Raw genomic sequence first — 15110 nt, 5'->3', positions numbered from 1 at the left:
GCATTATCTTCAATTATATAAAAGAATTGAACTTCATTCAGTGATTACCAGTATTAGAGTGGACTTCCAGTCTACTATTATTCATCTTTGGACAACCATTCAGCTCTTTGTGAGTTATAATTGGTACCTGCTATTTTAGACTTTCTGAATAAATGAGGGCAACAGACACAACAACGCATCCTGCAAAAGGCAACAGCAGGTGCATCTTGCATCATGCTTTTGTCTTCTGAAAAGAAAGTGTCCACCCTGCAAATTCATGGTGACAAATGAATGTACCACTCTGATGCAACACTGGTCAGGGATTGGGTTGGTTGTTTTAGTGACAGTAAACACCAGAATAACATATTTAAATGAACTGACTAAAAGGGTAGAAAATGAGCATACTAATGACCCTGATATGTCATAAGTAACCTTTGATTTTTTTTACTTTTTATGACTTCTGATATGAGCCACTGTGTGTGGAATAACCATTATCAGTATGTGCCACAGTAAAAGTTACCAATGCTGCCTTTATTCTTTATTTCGCATTATGATAATAAAAATGACCCAACACTACTGTTAGAGTAGTAATCTTTACACCTTAACACTGATGGACTATTGACTTCAAGTTGAGCACCTAGAACATGTTATATCTCCTCACTGTAGGTCAGATAGAACAGCAGGTCTCTTTGCTCTATGATGTAACACTGGGCTTTGATTGTGGTAATAGCTGTTTGTGTGCTCCACACCTTCATAAATGCTTTGTCACTGTGACTAGCCATGTTTAACATTTAAATATATCCTTATAATGGGATGATTAATAGTTGCAGGGTGTCAGATAGTACGTATTCATAATGATCAGCAGAAAAAAAGATACATGAGCTGTCTTGGTGAGCAGTGGCCTGAGTCACAAACTTTGAAACCACAATATCCCAATTTCAGAATCAGATTCTGGATAAATCTATCTTTTCTAACTTAAACAGGCACTGGAACTGAAATTAGAGATACTACTCTTCTCAAATGAATAAAATGCTGCTTTGAAGCTAAAACCATGGTAAACCAGTCCTTGTAGCGACAATAAAACCCATCTGTTGCCTTCACAGGTACATCATGTTCACAATCAGAGCTTTTGATTATATTAAACAACAGTGCCTGAAGGATACGAGAAATATGGATTTTGAGTAAAGTATAATCAAGTTATGTTGAGATACAACATCCCCAGCCTCTGCTCTTTTCTCCACTGTCCAGTTTTCACTTTGTAGCAAATGTACCTCCAGGTTGTTTCACCAGGGAAGCACATGTTCTGATGTTCTGGTGATAGCTAAAATGAATGCAGTTTATCAGATTGAATTGATTTGAGTTTATACCAAACTCTAATAATGGTTTCTGGGAAACTTTTATTTGTTGTGTGGTACACTTCTGGTACACATCACACGCACACACACACACACACACACACACACACACACACACACACACACACACACACACACACACACACACACACACACAAAACAAATACTGTCTAAAATCTGAACTTTTATAAGGGCTTTTAAGTCTCTATTGTCTAACTCAGTGGTTCTCAAACTTTTTTCAGTAATGTACCCCCTTTGAATGGTGTTTTTTTAAGCCAAGAACCCCCTGACCAGCGCAAAGCATATTTGTTAGAAAAAAAAGTATGTAAGGGGTGCAATAAAGCGCCGTCAGTGAAAGATTAACTAGACAACAACGTTGTAACTGAACAACATTTGAATGCTATACTTCAAATGTTTAGAATCATCACTAAATGTCTTTATTATTATAATTATTTTATGATTTATGCATGACATATTTTTAAATTAGCATTTTGAAGAAAATCTCACGTACCCCTTGCAGTACTCTAAAGTACCCCTAGGGGTACGCGTACCCCCATTTGAGAAACACTGGTCTAGCTTATTGATTAAATAAGCTTTTAAACTGATCATAACATCTTAAAAACACAACTGTCACTGCAACAAACACTGCTCTGTTGAACAAGTAAATCTTCCTGTATGCACAATGACAGCAAGCTCTACTTTCAAGTGACAACCATTCGGGCCACATCCTCATATATGGAATTATTCACAATCTTGTTATGTTTTTGTTTTGTTTTGTAAAGCAAGGATATCTTGACCAGTCCTAACTTCTTAAAGAAGCTATTTTAGGGTTAGGGATTGATGTTAATTTTGATTTATTGTTAGAATGAAGATACAATTTGTGTTTGGGTAATGGTTAAGGAATGGCATGTAGCACTGATGGTATCAAGGCTAGGGAAAGAAGAAATACAAGAAGCATGTGTGTGTGGGTGTATGTTGGCAGAGAAGTTTATGATTCAAATCCAGCTGTTTTAAAGTCAGGTCTAACAACTGTTTGATTCAAGACTGGTATGGTTTCTAGCTTGTAGGCCTACATCTCATTTAAAATGACAACACAACCAGGGTTCTAAATTAGCACCGTTTACCAGCCAAATGCTGGTGAAATATGCAAGTGGCTGGTAGATTGGCTTCACTCACCAGCCAAAAAACCCAATGGTAATCTATTGAATGGCTGGTAATATTTGAACATTCATTAGCCATTTGGCTGGTAGACGAAAAAGTTAATTTTGAAGCCTGAACACAACACAAGGTGCAACTAACTCTATTATTACATCACCATTCTTATCACACGCGCGCGTAAACACACACACACACACACACACACACACACACACACACACACACACACACACACGATATAGTAACGTTACTTAAGGTCATAGATATATATCTATGACTTAAGTTAAGGTTCTGACTGAGCAAGGCTCTCGTGTCACTGTAACGTTTTCATAGGTGTTATCGCTGTGTGTACTTGCCATTCTACACTTCATCCCGTTATTAATGTTTGTTACAACCCCTTTGATAGGTTCGATGGTAAGGTCCACCTCCGCGTGACGTCAAAGCGTCTGACTTCATAGGATAAATACTGGAGCTCTGCGCCATGAGGCTCATCTTGAGGATCAATACACCGAGGTAACAGGACTGTCCTTTGGGAGAGGAGGGAAAACGCCGAGATACCGCCAGTATACGAAACATAAGTTAGCTTTATATTAACGCTGTAACATTTTAAATTACCAGCAGCAGCCGTTAAAGACAATGAACGGACAGATTAATGGGTTTCATAACTCCCTCATTGACGAGGACTGCTTCTTGTTCACCTCGGAGTCGGTCGGGGAAGGACATCCCGGTAAGACCCTACACACGGTTCTTGGAGTCTGTCTGATGAAATGAGTAAAAAACTATATTTTACGACGTCGTTTGCCCAACATAACGTTACTGTACATTTTCACTTTAAAAATAAATGTAATCTGCTTTTATTGAATTTTGGATGTTACGGCCTTTTCCGCTACGTCACTGTAACGTTAGCTGGGCCGGTGTCTAGAGCACGCGCTACTTAGCTAGCCAAGTTAATCTTTGCTAAATAAATAATGCCAACGCTTGTCTAGTCAATCGACCGCAAACACACTAGTGTTCATACCAGGCAATCACTGTAACATTACGTTACTTGAACGCTCTGGCCATATCACTGTCCTTATTTCTTAATTGGTAAACGTTTTCCTTAATGTGCCAAATAGTTCGTGGCTATTCGTGAGGCACTGACTGCTAGCGTTAACTTTTGGGCTGAACAGCGGCGTGGGATGGTGGGTGTTTTATTTATTTATTTATTTTAACGAACCACGTTTTTATTGTCGCCAGAGAAAATTGGTTCAATGTTTAGAAGTGTATCACGCTTGCCTTCAGGTCCCCGGTTAGTTGCGCGCCCTCCCTTCCCCACCACATGTGCGCATGCTGAAATGGCGACTGTTGAGAGGCTCAGAGCCACTCCCACTGAGCACGAGACTGGTCGGTGGCGCTAAAGCAACAGAACCGTTTTGGAGCAGTCCATCATTGTTGCCGGTGTTAAGTTGCATTGTTCTTCTTTTTCAGACAAGATCTGTGATCAGATCAGTGATGCAGTTCTAGATGCCCATCTCAAGCAGGATCCTGATGCCAAAGTTGCATGTGGTAAGTCAAATTTTGATATCTTTGTTGGCACAAATCCGATGTTTACATTGACACTGAAATGTTGACTTTACTTCTTACCTGGTGCAGAGACTGTTGCCAAGACTGGGATGATCCTGTTGGCTGGTGAGGTGACATCACGTGCTACAGTGGACTACCAGAAAGTTGTTCGTGACACAATCCGCCAAATTGGCTATGATGACTCCTCCAAAGGTGTGGCATGTTGTTGTGTTTCTGTTTTTAAGTGTACTGTCTTAAGAGTAGTGTCCTGATTTGTTGCTGTCTGACTCCTGCTTAGGCTTTGACTATAAGACCTGTAATGTTCTTGTGGCCTTGGAGCAGCAGTCTCCTGACATCGCTCAGGGTGTTCATATTGATCGCAATGAGGAGGACATTGGAGCAGGGGACCAGGTCAGTAGTGACTATCCACATTTTGGTCTGTGTGTCCTGAAGTTGCTGGTCTTCTATTGTCCTTAAATGAAGTGATGAACTTTTTTTTTTTTTTAATTTTTTAATTTTTTTTCCTCTTTCTTTACAGGGATTGATGTTTGGATATGCTACTGATGAGACTGAGGAGAGCATGCCTCTCACAATTGTCCTTGCCCACAAACTGAACGCTAAGATGGCTGAGTTGCGTCGCAATGGCACCCTTCCATGGCTCCGGCCAGACTCAAAGACACAGGTGAAGCTGTTATACTTGCTGTAATTGACTACTGTAATTATCTCATGTTAGTGCGATTTAGCTCATTTATATTTGCATCTTTTTCGCAGGTCACTGTCCAGTACCGACAGGACCGTGGGGCCATGCTTCCAGTGCGTGTGCACACAATTGTTGTCTCTGTTCAGCATGATGAGGATATTTGCTTGGAGGAGATGAGGGACACCCTTAAGGAGAAGGTCGTCAAGGCTGTTGTTCCATGCATCTATTTGGATGATGACACCATCTACCATCTGCAGCCCAGTGGGCGATTTGTTATTGGAGGCCCACAGGTAAATGTCAGAGGGTTTTGCTTTCATAAAATGACAGCTTGTGAGTTACTTACCTGTGTAACCTCTATTCTTCATCACAGGGTGATGCTGGACTGACGGGGCGCAAAATCATTGTTGACACTTATGGTGGCTGGGGAGCCCACGGTGGTGGTGCCTTCTCTGGGAAGGACTACACGAAGGTGGACCGCTCTGCTGCTTATGCTGCACGCTGGGTGGCCAAGTCTCTGGTGAAGGCTGAGCTCTGCAGGAGGGTGCTGGTCCAGGTGAGTGGAAGAACCCACCGCTCTTCATTTTAGAAAGAGGTGCTGCAAGAGGTTCCCACCTGAAGTTTTGTTTGATATAATACATGCGCGTGTATGTTGTATTAGGTTTCCTATGCCATTGGAGTTGCCCATCCCCTTTCCATTTCTATCTTCCACTATGGGACCTCCCACAAGAGTGAGAGGGAGCTGCTTGATATTGTGAAGAGGAACTTTGATCTCCGTCCTGGAGTCATTGTCAGGTAATGTATAACCTCTGAAGCTGCTGTTACTCAGTAAAACAGCAGGTCTTTCACTGTGTCTTTTTTTTTTTTTTTTTTTTTTTTATATATATGTACACTGCCCTGCCCAGAATTTAGGGTTAAGTTAATGTATTGTGAAACTCTGCTGAAACCATCCTTTTGATACAGATTTCACTTTGTTTGGCTTTTGTGACTAAAAGCTTTTATATTGCCTTAGCTCTTTCCATTGAATTATATGGCAGTTGAAAGTTACATATGTAGCCATTAGTGGGAGCAGAAGTCTCAATTATTGGGGTAGACAATGTATGATCTCTTTGGTAACAAAGCCCTGTAGCTCATAGTTAAATTAGCGGCCTTGAGTGTGGTTTCCAGCTGCAGTCACCACACTGCACAGGGATGAGTTTGGTTGTCAGGGTAAGTGGCGAAGCTTCATGTTACCCTCTTAACAAGTTGGTCTAACAAACCTGATTTGTTTTTGACATCTCCTTTATTTTATTTGGTGACTCTATACACTCACACTGGCTAATGTCAGCGTTAATTCGTATGAGTAAGATTTTGTGCATTTGAGATCGCAGTGTGTGTGACTGCTGCTAAATATGTTGATTATGTATTCCAGGGAGCTGGATCTGAAGAAGCCCTTGTATCAGAGGACGGCAGCCTACGGCCACTTTGGCCGAGAATCCTTCCCATGGGAGGTGCCCAAAAAACTTAAATACTAAACCTGTTAAGCTTTTCCCCCCAGGCCTGTTGGTGTATACTACAGAGAAGCCTCCAAGGTTCCGGGGGTGAAATGCCCTTGTCTCTCTTAGTTATGGTATCATTTAACACATGACTCCCTTTCCTCACTCAAACTCTCTCTCTTTCTGTCTTCTTGCTGTTTTCTGCTGGTTGCAGTATCATGCTGGGTCATAGGACGCATGCCTCAGAAACTTGATTGTTAAATAATTGGATGGGTTCCATGAACTCATGCACCGTAGTACTTCATGTTCTCTAATGTCTTGAGGTTCCCCTGTTTCTTGTTGGGATAGACCCTGAATAGCTGCATTCAGTTGTTCACCTTTTTGGCATTCCACACATCAATATCCTCAGTCTTCAGTGTCATGGCGGTAGCATATTAGGCAATATGCAATACTCCTTATTTCACCGGGGCTACTGATGTAAGAGTCTGCATGACATCTAAATTTAAGTCCATTTGGAAGCAAAATGTGATAGTCAGACGGTCCTTTATTTTTTTTTTTTTTATCTGGCACCTTCCCAAACAAGTTTAGTGGCTTTCTAAACATTCCTCCTTTTTCAGTCTGTTCCAATTGTTCCTTGACCCAGTGTTCTTTTATCCTTTTTGTTTGCTTTATTCCCTCGTCTTTGTGGAGGATGCTAGAATCGCACAATTAAAATATAAGGGTTGTTGCTATTTTCACAAAAAATGCTATGCATTGCAGGCTAATGGGCAAGCCAAATTTTAATTGAAGCTCTCAAATGAGCATGAAGCCTCAAATGCCCCTACAGACCTTTGCTGTTTTCTGACGTAATACAGAAAAGTCAGAAGCTGCTATGTCACTGCTCTGGTCTGCAGAGGTTTTGGTTATACTTGATAGTAATGGCAAAAATTGACTTGTTTATGCATTTGACATTCAATTTTAAATAAGTCCTTTTTTTAAATGTAGTTTCACTTGGGTTTTTTTTTTTATTTTATTTTTTTAATATATGGTTTGAAGTGACTAAAGGTCCTTTTTACACCTTAAGTATATTGATGGCAGGTGTAGCTACAGAGAAACCTGGTCCCGATCTTTATTCTTAAAGGAGTGTTCTTTGCCACGGAGTCTTATTGGCTTGAGGTCAAACCTTTTAACACTATTTATTTGTTCTCTGAAACTCAGCGTGGATACAGAGAAGCCGATGTTTCAGAAGGCAGCTTTAAACACATTTGGCTATTGAATCTTGAATTCCTTTTGACTTGACCATTTTTCATTGTTTGGCTTGAGGCTCCAGAGTGTTGTACAGAAAAGCTTTGGTCTGCCTCATCAAGAAAGTGTCACTGGCTACTGTTGACTATTTTACAACCTTTTATTTATTTTGACTGTAGATCAAAGTGGGTTGGTTTTTGAAATCCCATTTTTTTTAAATGCCTGGTGCAATTCTTTAGATCTTACCTATCCTTGATGGAATGGCAACATTTGGTTGGTGTAGTACAGAGAAACCAGCCTTGTTTACACGGCCATCTCATGCGTGGGATAGGTTTTGGTTTTGTTCCTTTTTTTTTTTTTTTTTTTTTACCAACTCGGAGGTCATCCCGTTGGCTACAGTAAGTGTAAGAGTGCCTTTTCTATTTCCTCTACGCCCCCTGCCCCCCCCTCCCCATTTGCTTTTCTCCCCTCCTACCAACATGTGCTCTACTTCCAGAGGAGCAAGTAGCTCATACTGTATTGTGCTTCATGTCTAGACTGGGTAGTTTCCTTATGCTCTGTAATAAAAACTACTCCTTTCAAATGTTGTCATTATGTTTGTTTATTTATTTATTTTTTTTAAGATATGATTTTTCCACGAAAACACAACCCTTTTCAAGGACTTGTCTGTTATCCAAAGAAGCAGTTTATAAAGTTTCCTTTAGGGCTGGGCGATGGGGAGAAAATCAGAGGTCACGATATTCTTGACCAGATACCTCAATATAGATATTGCTGTGATATTCTAGGGTTGACCATTGGTGCTTTAACAAAATCTTCACACTTACATTTTAGATAAGTAATCATCAGTAATGTGGACATAATGTCTAAGTGGGGAGAAAGGCAAATGGAACAACTAGAACAGTCTGGTAAGCTCAGAAAAGTACCACACTGTCATGCAGCCTTTAAAACCAGTAAAAGACAACCCTTATGATATCCAAAATCTAAGCTGATCTCTAGTCTTGTGTGACGATATTTAAATATTGTCCAGCCCTAGTTTCCTTCTGATCACCAAATAAATCAATTTGGTATCCAGTAGCATGCCTATTGGATCACTTTAATATTGTATGTTAATTGATAGACTTGAAAGTGGGTCTATTTAGTTCTACACTTGTCTTCTTCTAGCCTGTAATGCGAAGTGCCTGTTTAATGGGGTTACACAAATCTTTTATTTCAGAGATTTTTTTTTTTAAGAAATAAAGTTCAAGGGAAATTTGGACACAAAGCTTTCTATACCAAACCATAAATATGTAGGTGTGTCATGTTTAATGTTCATTGATATTGTACATGCAGAAGAAGGTCCCAGTTCTAAAAAGGAAACTTGTCACAGTGAGGATGTAGGGTTTTTATACTGACAACTATTCATTCTGACCTATGTCAAGAGTTTCTGTATTAGATCCCCAATCCTCGTTAGTTGCAGGTGTTACCAACACCTGTGCTTGTCTGATAAGTCGGACTGGTTAAAAAGCCCATTCTCTTTTCCCTGTGGTGGAAGCATAATACATGGCTGATAACAAAATGAAAAGGTATTTATCCACACCAAGAGCATTTAGGGATTAAATCTCCCATTGTATAGTCATCATTGGAAATGTCCTACTTCCTGCTTAATTGTTTACTGCTCGGAGAGAAATTGATTGCTGCTGTACTGTTTAGTTTCCCCATTCTGAGGTTTCAGATTTTCCTAGGGTAACTGATTATCACATGAAAATAAGTGATTGCATTGGCAAAGCCCTCTAAAGCTGTTTAGCAGCACATCCCAATGACTTAAGGGCACATTTAAAACATTTCCATACTTTTGTACAACTGTAATGTAGTTGATTTTGAAGTGTAATTGGGACTAAGAATTTCACTCCAGGATACTATAATGTATAATAAGCTGAAATTCACAGGTCACCATAGTTGGAGGTCATTAAAAGGTTTAACCCTGGAGTGTAAACCAGTCTCTCTCTTTCTCTTTCCCCAACCCCCCTCCTCCTTGTATAAGAATGCTTGTATAACGTCAACTCAGCACAATTAGAGAATTTATTTTCTGGGACAACCTGGACTATCAGGATATATGCTGCAGTGATGTCTTAATATATAAATTGTTATATGACAAAAGAAAAGATAAACGTAAATTGAATCTCACAGGAATGCGTTGAAATCTCACAGTAAAACAATAATGAACAAGACTTATGAAAATTGTTTTCCCAAGTCTTGGCAATCAGTGGAAAACACAAATAAAAACACTGTAACAAACATAAAAAACTATTCAGATTTTTTGCGATCTCCGTATCACACAAACCCTCTTTGGAAAGGCCCAGATGTTAGCTTTCATGCTAAATAATCAGAACCACGCTAGCTTGAGTGACCCTCAACCGCCCTCAACAGACCCTTCCACAGACTCCGGAAGTAAAAATCCCATTGATTTTCTCCATAAGGATTTAGAATATCAGTCATAATGTCTAAACCATCCGAGGTAGACTGACTCCGAGCTACGTGGTTGTGAAACGAAGGTTTCTGCTCCTGTAGAAGCTAGAAGTCCGTATGAAATCAACCTTGCTTTAAGAAAAACATGTTTTATCTTATGGAGAAAAACTACACTACTCACAATCCTAAACGTAACAGCAACGTCTCTGATTGGTCCAACTCGCTGTTACCATAGAAACGTTTACCGTACCCGCGAGCGAGCTTCTACCTATGGTAGTGTCTGTACACGGTCTTGCACCTTTGCCTTTTTTTTTGCCGTTTTCAAAATGTATTTTTTGCGCCGAATCACATGTGTTATGCTCACTATTCATCTCGTAGCTGGTTGGCTTGGTTCCAGACTTAAAACTCTATATAAGCAATTTTCGAAACGTCAAAACACTTCCGGAGTCAGAGCCGTAAAAAAGTGAGCGGTCACTGTTGAGCTCTATGATATGTCAAGTGGAAGTTCGCAAAAATGGTTTGTGTGACAGTTGTTTTCTGTTCATCTGCTGGATCACTGTTGAGGCCTTGTGTTTGTGTCTTGCCTGTAGTGTTGAGGACACGTGCACTCTTATCATACCCACTGCTATAATCATTATTAGTCATAGTTATATCATTACTGCTATTATTGCTTTTATTATTGCTACTGTTCATATTCTATTCTCATTCAGGGAGCCACTTTTGTTTAGGACAGGTTTAGTTATCAGGGATATTTCAGGAAGCTCACCTGTGAAAAATATTTGGCTATAGTTTTTATTTTTTGAATCTGAATTTGTAAGACTAAACTTGAATATATATATATATATATATATATATATATATATATATATATATATAATATATATATATATATATATATATATATATATATATATATATATATATTCAAGTTTAGTATATATATATACTAGTTTAGTATATAAAGGTATATATATATATATATATATATATATATATATATATATATATATATATATAGGTGTCAATTAGGCATAGGCACTGATTATTGCTATCCTATTCATACTTTCTAATGAATAGTGGGGTATTTAAATTTTTCGGTTTATGTATGACCTGTGAACAAGTGGGCACTTTTTGCAATAAACTTAATTGAGTGGCAACTCCTGCTGGCATGTGACAAGTAGTTTGAACCACTTTTTTTTTAAGTAGCTTTAGTCAACCACACTATAGATTTCTCCCTAGCTTTGCTGTATCTCAACTCCTTCCAGTCTGAAGTAATTGGTAGCTTGCTTTCAAAGTAGCTTTGCCCATCACTTCTTGACAGAGGTAAGTAGTTCAGGGTTCATGGTTGTGTGCAGGATAAGCCTCTTGCTCCTGGACATGGTACATTCCTGTGCAGTGTTTGACCCCAAGCCGACAACCCATATTGGCCTCTGACAGCTGCCTGAACCTAATGAAAAGGTCAGAATACTTTTAGTGTGACAGATAGCTCTTGGAGAGTAACGGCACATCCAGCTACCTCAGCTTTCGAAGCAGGTGCTGGCCTTTCCTTTTAAATTAGTGTTAAGGTATTCGTATTGTGAAAGCTGAGGTTGTTCTCCAGGTTTTTTAACCTATCCCGCCTTCACTGAAGACCAGTCAATTTCCAGCTTTCTTTGACACCAAGCATCATTGTGTATTTAGTTGTTTTTCCAGGATGAACACCCTGAAAAACTTACTTAAAGTACAACTGAGACACAGTTTAGAAAAGGTTTCATGTGTCTAGAGTATGTACTGCAGTAGCACTGACATCACTCTGTATAGGCGTCCTGAGCATAATTTATTATCACCCCCACTACTAACAGCCCTTTTTAATTCAACATCCACCTTCTGAGATTAGGCCCAGACCCTGCTTCCACCAAATAAGTCAGCCGTTATGCTCTTTGTGTAATACCAACAGGCCAGCATTCAAAGCACACATTGATTACATTATTACACATTTTAATCTTCTTTTCGTCACATTACTTATGTCAAATATTGTTTAATATTGATGATTTACATCATGACATTTTCAAGCAGGTTAACAAATGGTTTGTGTATTCATAATTTACAGTATTTAGATGCCTGAGTTGAATCAGCATGTTATTTTCTGCTATATAAAGCAGAAAATCTGAACATATTTTCTTAAAAAAAAAAACCTGACTGTCCAACGCATTTCCCTGAAGGACTTGTAGTTAATAAAGAATCATATATCATCCCAAACGTGTATTTTTGTTGGCCAGTTACATACCAAGCTAAGCTTCAGATGCAGCAGCAGACAATGGTAATTGTAATTTGGTTCAAATTTGTTGAAGACATCCAGTTTTTTTTTGTATCTCTTTAAAAGTGTAGTTAACTATTTACTTTAAGGATTCCAAACTTTGCAGTGTTAATAATTAGGAACAGGGACAACGGAACAGTGACCTGAGTGACCTTTATCAAGTGGATCTTGAATTGATAACAGAGATAAGATACAGGGCAGAAATGCGTACTTTGTGACTATGGCCATTTGTAGTTGTCAATATTTCAGCAAAAACATTTGGCCCTTTGACACTGTAACCTAAGCACAAAGGGCTCATGGAGGCCTTGGTCCTGGTGTAAGCAAATGTTTATTTAACAAAACAATACTGTAAATGTGGAAGCAGGAAATGGAGCAAATGGCAAAGTGAGATAAAGCAGTTTGTCAACACTAAGCTGAGAAAGTGTAAAGCAAAGTAGTTTAGAAAAGGACTTTATACATTTAGCGAGCTGCTGCCGTCTTAATTCAATTCACTTATTTAAGAAGGGGACAGTGCAAATTAATAAAACGCATTATGATGATATAATCATGCGTTTTATTAAAGGTCCCATGGCATGAAAATTTCACTTTATGAGGTTGTTTAACATTAATATGAGTTCCCCCAGCCTGCCTATGGTCCCCCAGTGGCTAGAAATGGCGATAGGTGTAAACCGAGCCCTGGGTATCCTGCTCTGCCTTTGAGAAAATGAAAGCTCAGATGGGCCGATCTGGAATCTTCTCCTTATGAGGTCATAACAAGCAAGGTTACCTCCCCTTTCTCTGCTTTGCCCGCCCAGAGAATTTGGCCCACCCATGAGAGAGAGACATCATGGCTTTGAAACGAGCAAAGTGTCAGTTGGTCAAGGCCACACCCCCACCCTCCACCTTGCCCCCCCTCCCACTTCAATAGCTACAGACACAGAAATGGCACATACTAAGGAAAGCTCATTGTGGGACTGGCTCTAGTGGCTGTAATTCTGCACCAAGGCTGAATTTTGGGAAAGAGACTTCAGATACAGTATTAGGGGACCACTAAGGCCTATATAAAAGCATCCAAAGAGCACCATGTCATGGGACCTTTAATTTGCACTGTATGGCTTTCTGGCCCACATGATCAAACGCTTAAAGTCCTGCAGCTAATTCAAGATACGGCTTGACCTTTAAAAAAAGAAAATGTTGCAGCCCTTCTTAACCCCAACATACATTTCTCACATGCTCGTACACTTTTAGGTACATTTTGCTAATGTTATGTAATTTGAACTGGTTTGCTTAGTTCCAACAGGATTCAAAGCTACAGAATGTTTACTTTAGCAGAGTTTAAACAATGAAGATATTTTCCAATAGTAATGCGCATTATTAAAATTCAGTCTAACTCAGCAGTAATGAAAGCACTTTTATACAGTTGGTAACACCATACAACACTTATCAGGCAGTTTGTGCAATGCTAAAAATACTGTGCAAAATGAACACATTTACATAACATAGACAAAATTGCTATGTTGTAGTGTTGAGTTAATCACATTCTGTTCTAGCATAGGATATCTGGAGCCTTTTCAGTACTGAACTGATAATCCAATGAGCTTTTTCCAATAATTAGCTTTGTTACTATGCCACACAAATCCTGCCAGCTTTGTTAATTAATGATTAATTAATTAATTAATGATTTTGTGGTCTGCCCATGTGATCGTCATAAGAATAAGAGTTTTGGTGTTAAGGAGACCTGCATACTTAGATTTCAGGTACTTTTGCCTCTCATGGCAACACCAAAGACTTGGATTGGATAAAACATGCTTACTTTGGTTGTATTATTCATGAAAGAAAGTTATTGGAAGGTGTTGATTTACAACTTTATGTTTTGTATGTTATAAGGTAAATGTGAAGGTGTATAAAAGTTTTGGAGGTTGAATTACAAACTCTAAAAAGCCTACATCTACAAGCTGGCATTATGAATAATGTCTAGAAGAGCTGGCCCAGATCATTTTACAAAGTAGCTACATCACTACAGTTACATTATATCAAGCTATGAGTAGTATTCATGCTCAAGTAACATCATCAAATTCAGACCTCAAGTCCTGTGTGCAGTGGGACTACAGCAGCTGTGCATTTCCACGACCACATTGGCTCTGTCAAACGTCTATATTTATCTCTGAATGGTGGGGGGTTACACTCCCACAGCCTTGAATGGGCAAGACCATTCACTACTGCACCAGTATCGCAGCACTAACAGAGGCTGTTGCAGCTGAAATATCCTGGGCGGGTTTAATAAAATTCTGGGAAACTGTACTTGGAGAGCATTGCACTACCCTCACTGTGAGGCAATGACAAGCTGACAAAGCATCACACTTTTACATGCACACAAGAGCTGCACTATTACAATGTTTTAGATTGATGTTAAAAAAGGTACATTTTTGTGGAACATACATCTTTGATACAAGTTTATATTATTTCTCCTAAACAAATTCTTTTTTTTCTAGACAGAAAATTCTTCCCACAACAAATAGCTCAGAGGACACCACTTGTACTCTGCTCACATCTGAGACAAAACAAAATGCTATAGACGCCTAAACAGAGCATGACAGTGGGACAACAATAAAAAATATTGTTGCAGACTGAAAGATAAAATGTCTTTAATTTTCTCACTGCCAACACACACTATTTGAGCCCAACATTGTAGAGAGTTGTCACAGTGTAAAGAGCAGAAACAGGTCAGCTGTTTAGTTAAGGTCAGTAGACTTGTAAGGATTGGGTGACAGCTGATGCAATATCTGTGGGAGCTTGCTGTTGCTTTACTGTACTTTTGCAGGAAAGTAAAATTAAAGCCACACATTGCTCTTTTTTTGCATGTGATGAACTACTCAATTTCACTCCAAATTGTTAACATTGGTGCCCTTAAACTGATGTTGGTTCAGCAGTCATTCTCAAAATGAACATTTTAACTTTAG

General features: G+C 39.1%; 1 protein-coding gene across 1 annotated transcript; it reads left to right on the top strand.

Annotated features, from left to right (window-relative positions):
• The first annotated feature begins 3128 nt into the window (after positions 1–3128).
• Positions 3129–8017, top strand: mat2ab (methionine adenosyltransferase II, alpha b). The gene is made up of 9 exons (XM_039803003.1): positions 3129–3219; positions 3960–4037; positions 4125–4247; positions 4333–4445; positions 4573–4716; positions 4806–5024; positions 5105–5287; positions 5393–5526; positions 6143–8017. The coding sequence occupies exons 1-9, from the start codon at positions 3129–3131 to the stop codon at positions 6243–6245; spliced, it is 1188 nt and encodes a 395-aa protein (XP_039658937.1). The 3' UTR covers positions 6246–8017.
• Positions 8018–15110: the final 7093 nt, after the last annotated feature.

The sequence above is a fragment of the Perca fluviatilis genome, chromosome 6 (genome assembly GCF_010015445.1).
Source record: "Perca fluviatilis chromosome 6, GENO_Pfluv_1.0, whole genome shotgun sequence".
Lineage (NCBI taxonomy): Eukaryota > Metazoa > Chordata > Actinopteri > Perciformes > Percidae > Perca > Perca fluviatilis.
The sequence above is the reverse complement of the archived record's forward strand: the minus strand, read 5'-3'. Positions and strand labels throughout refer to the sequence as shown.

Bases quoted from the DNA above. Each gene is read 5' to 3' on its own strand.
- mat2ab (XM_039803003.1), top strand. From the start codon at position 3,129: ATGAACGGACAGATTAATGGGTTTCATAACTCCCTCATTGACGAGGAC. The intron at 4,717-4,805 runs GTGAAGCTGTTA...TCTTTTTCGCAG, and splicing joins GGCCAGACTCAAAGACACAG to GTCACTGTCCAGTACCGACA. The intron at 5,288-5,392 runs GTGAGTGGAAGA...ATGTTGTATTAG, and splicing joins GCAGGAGGGTGCTGGTCCAG to GTTTCCTATGCCATTGGAGT.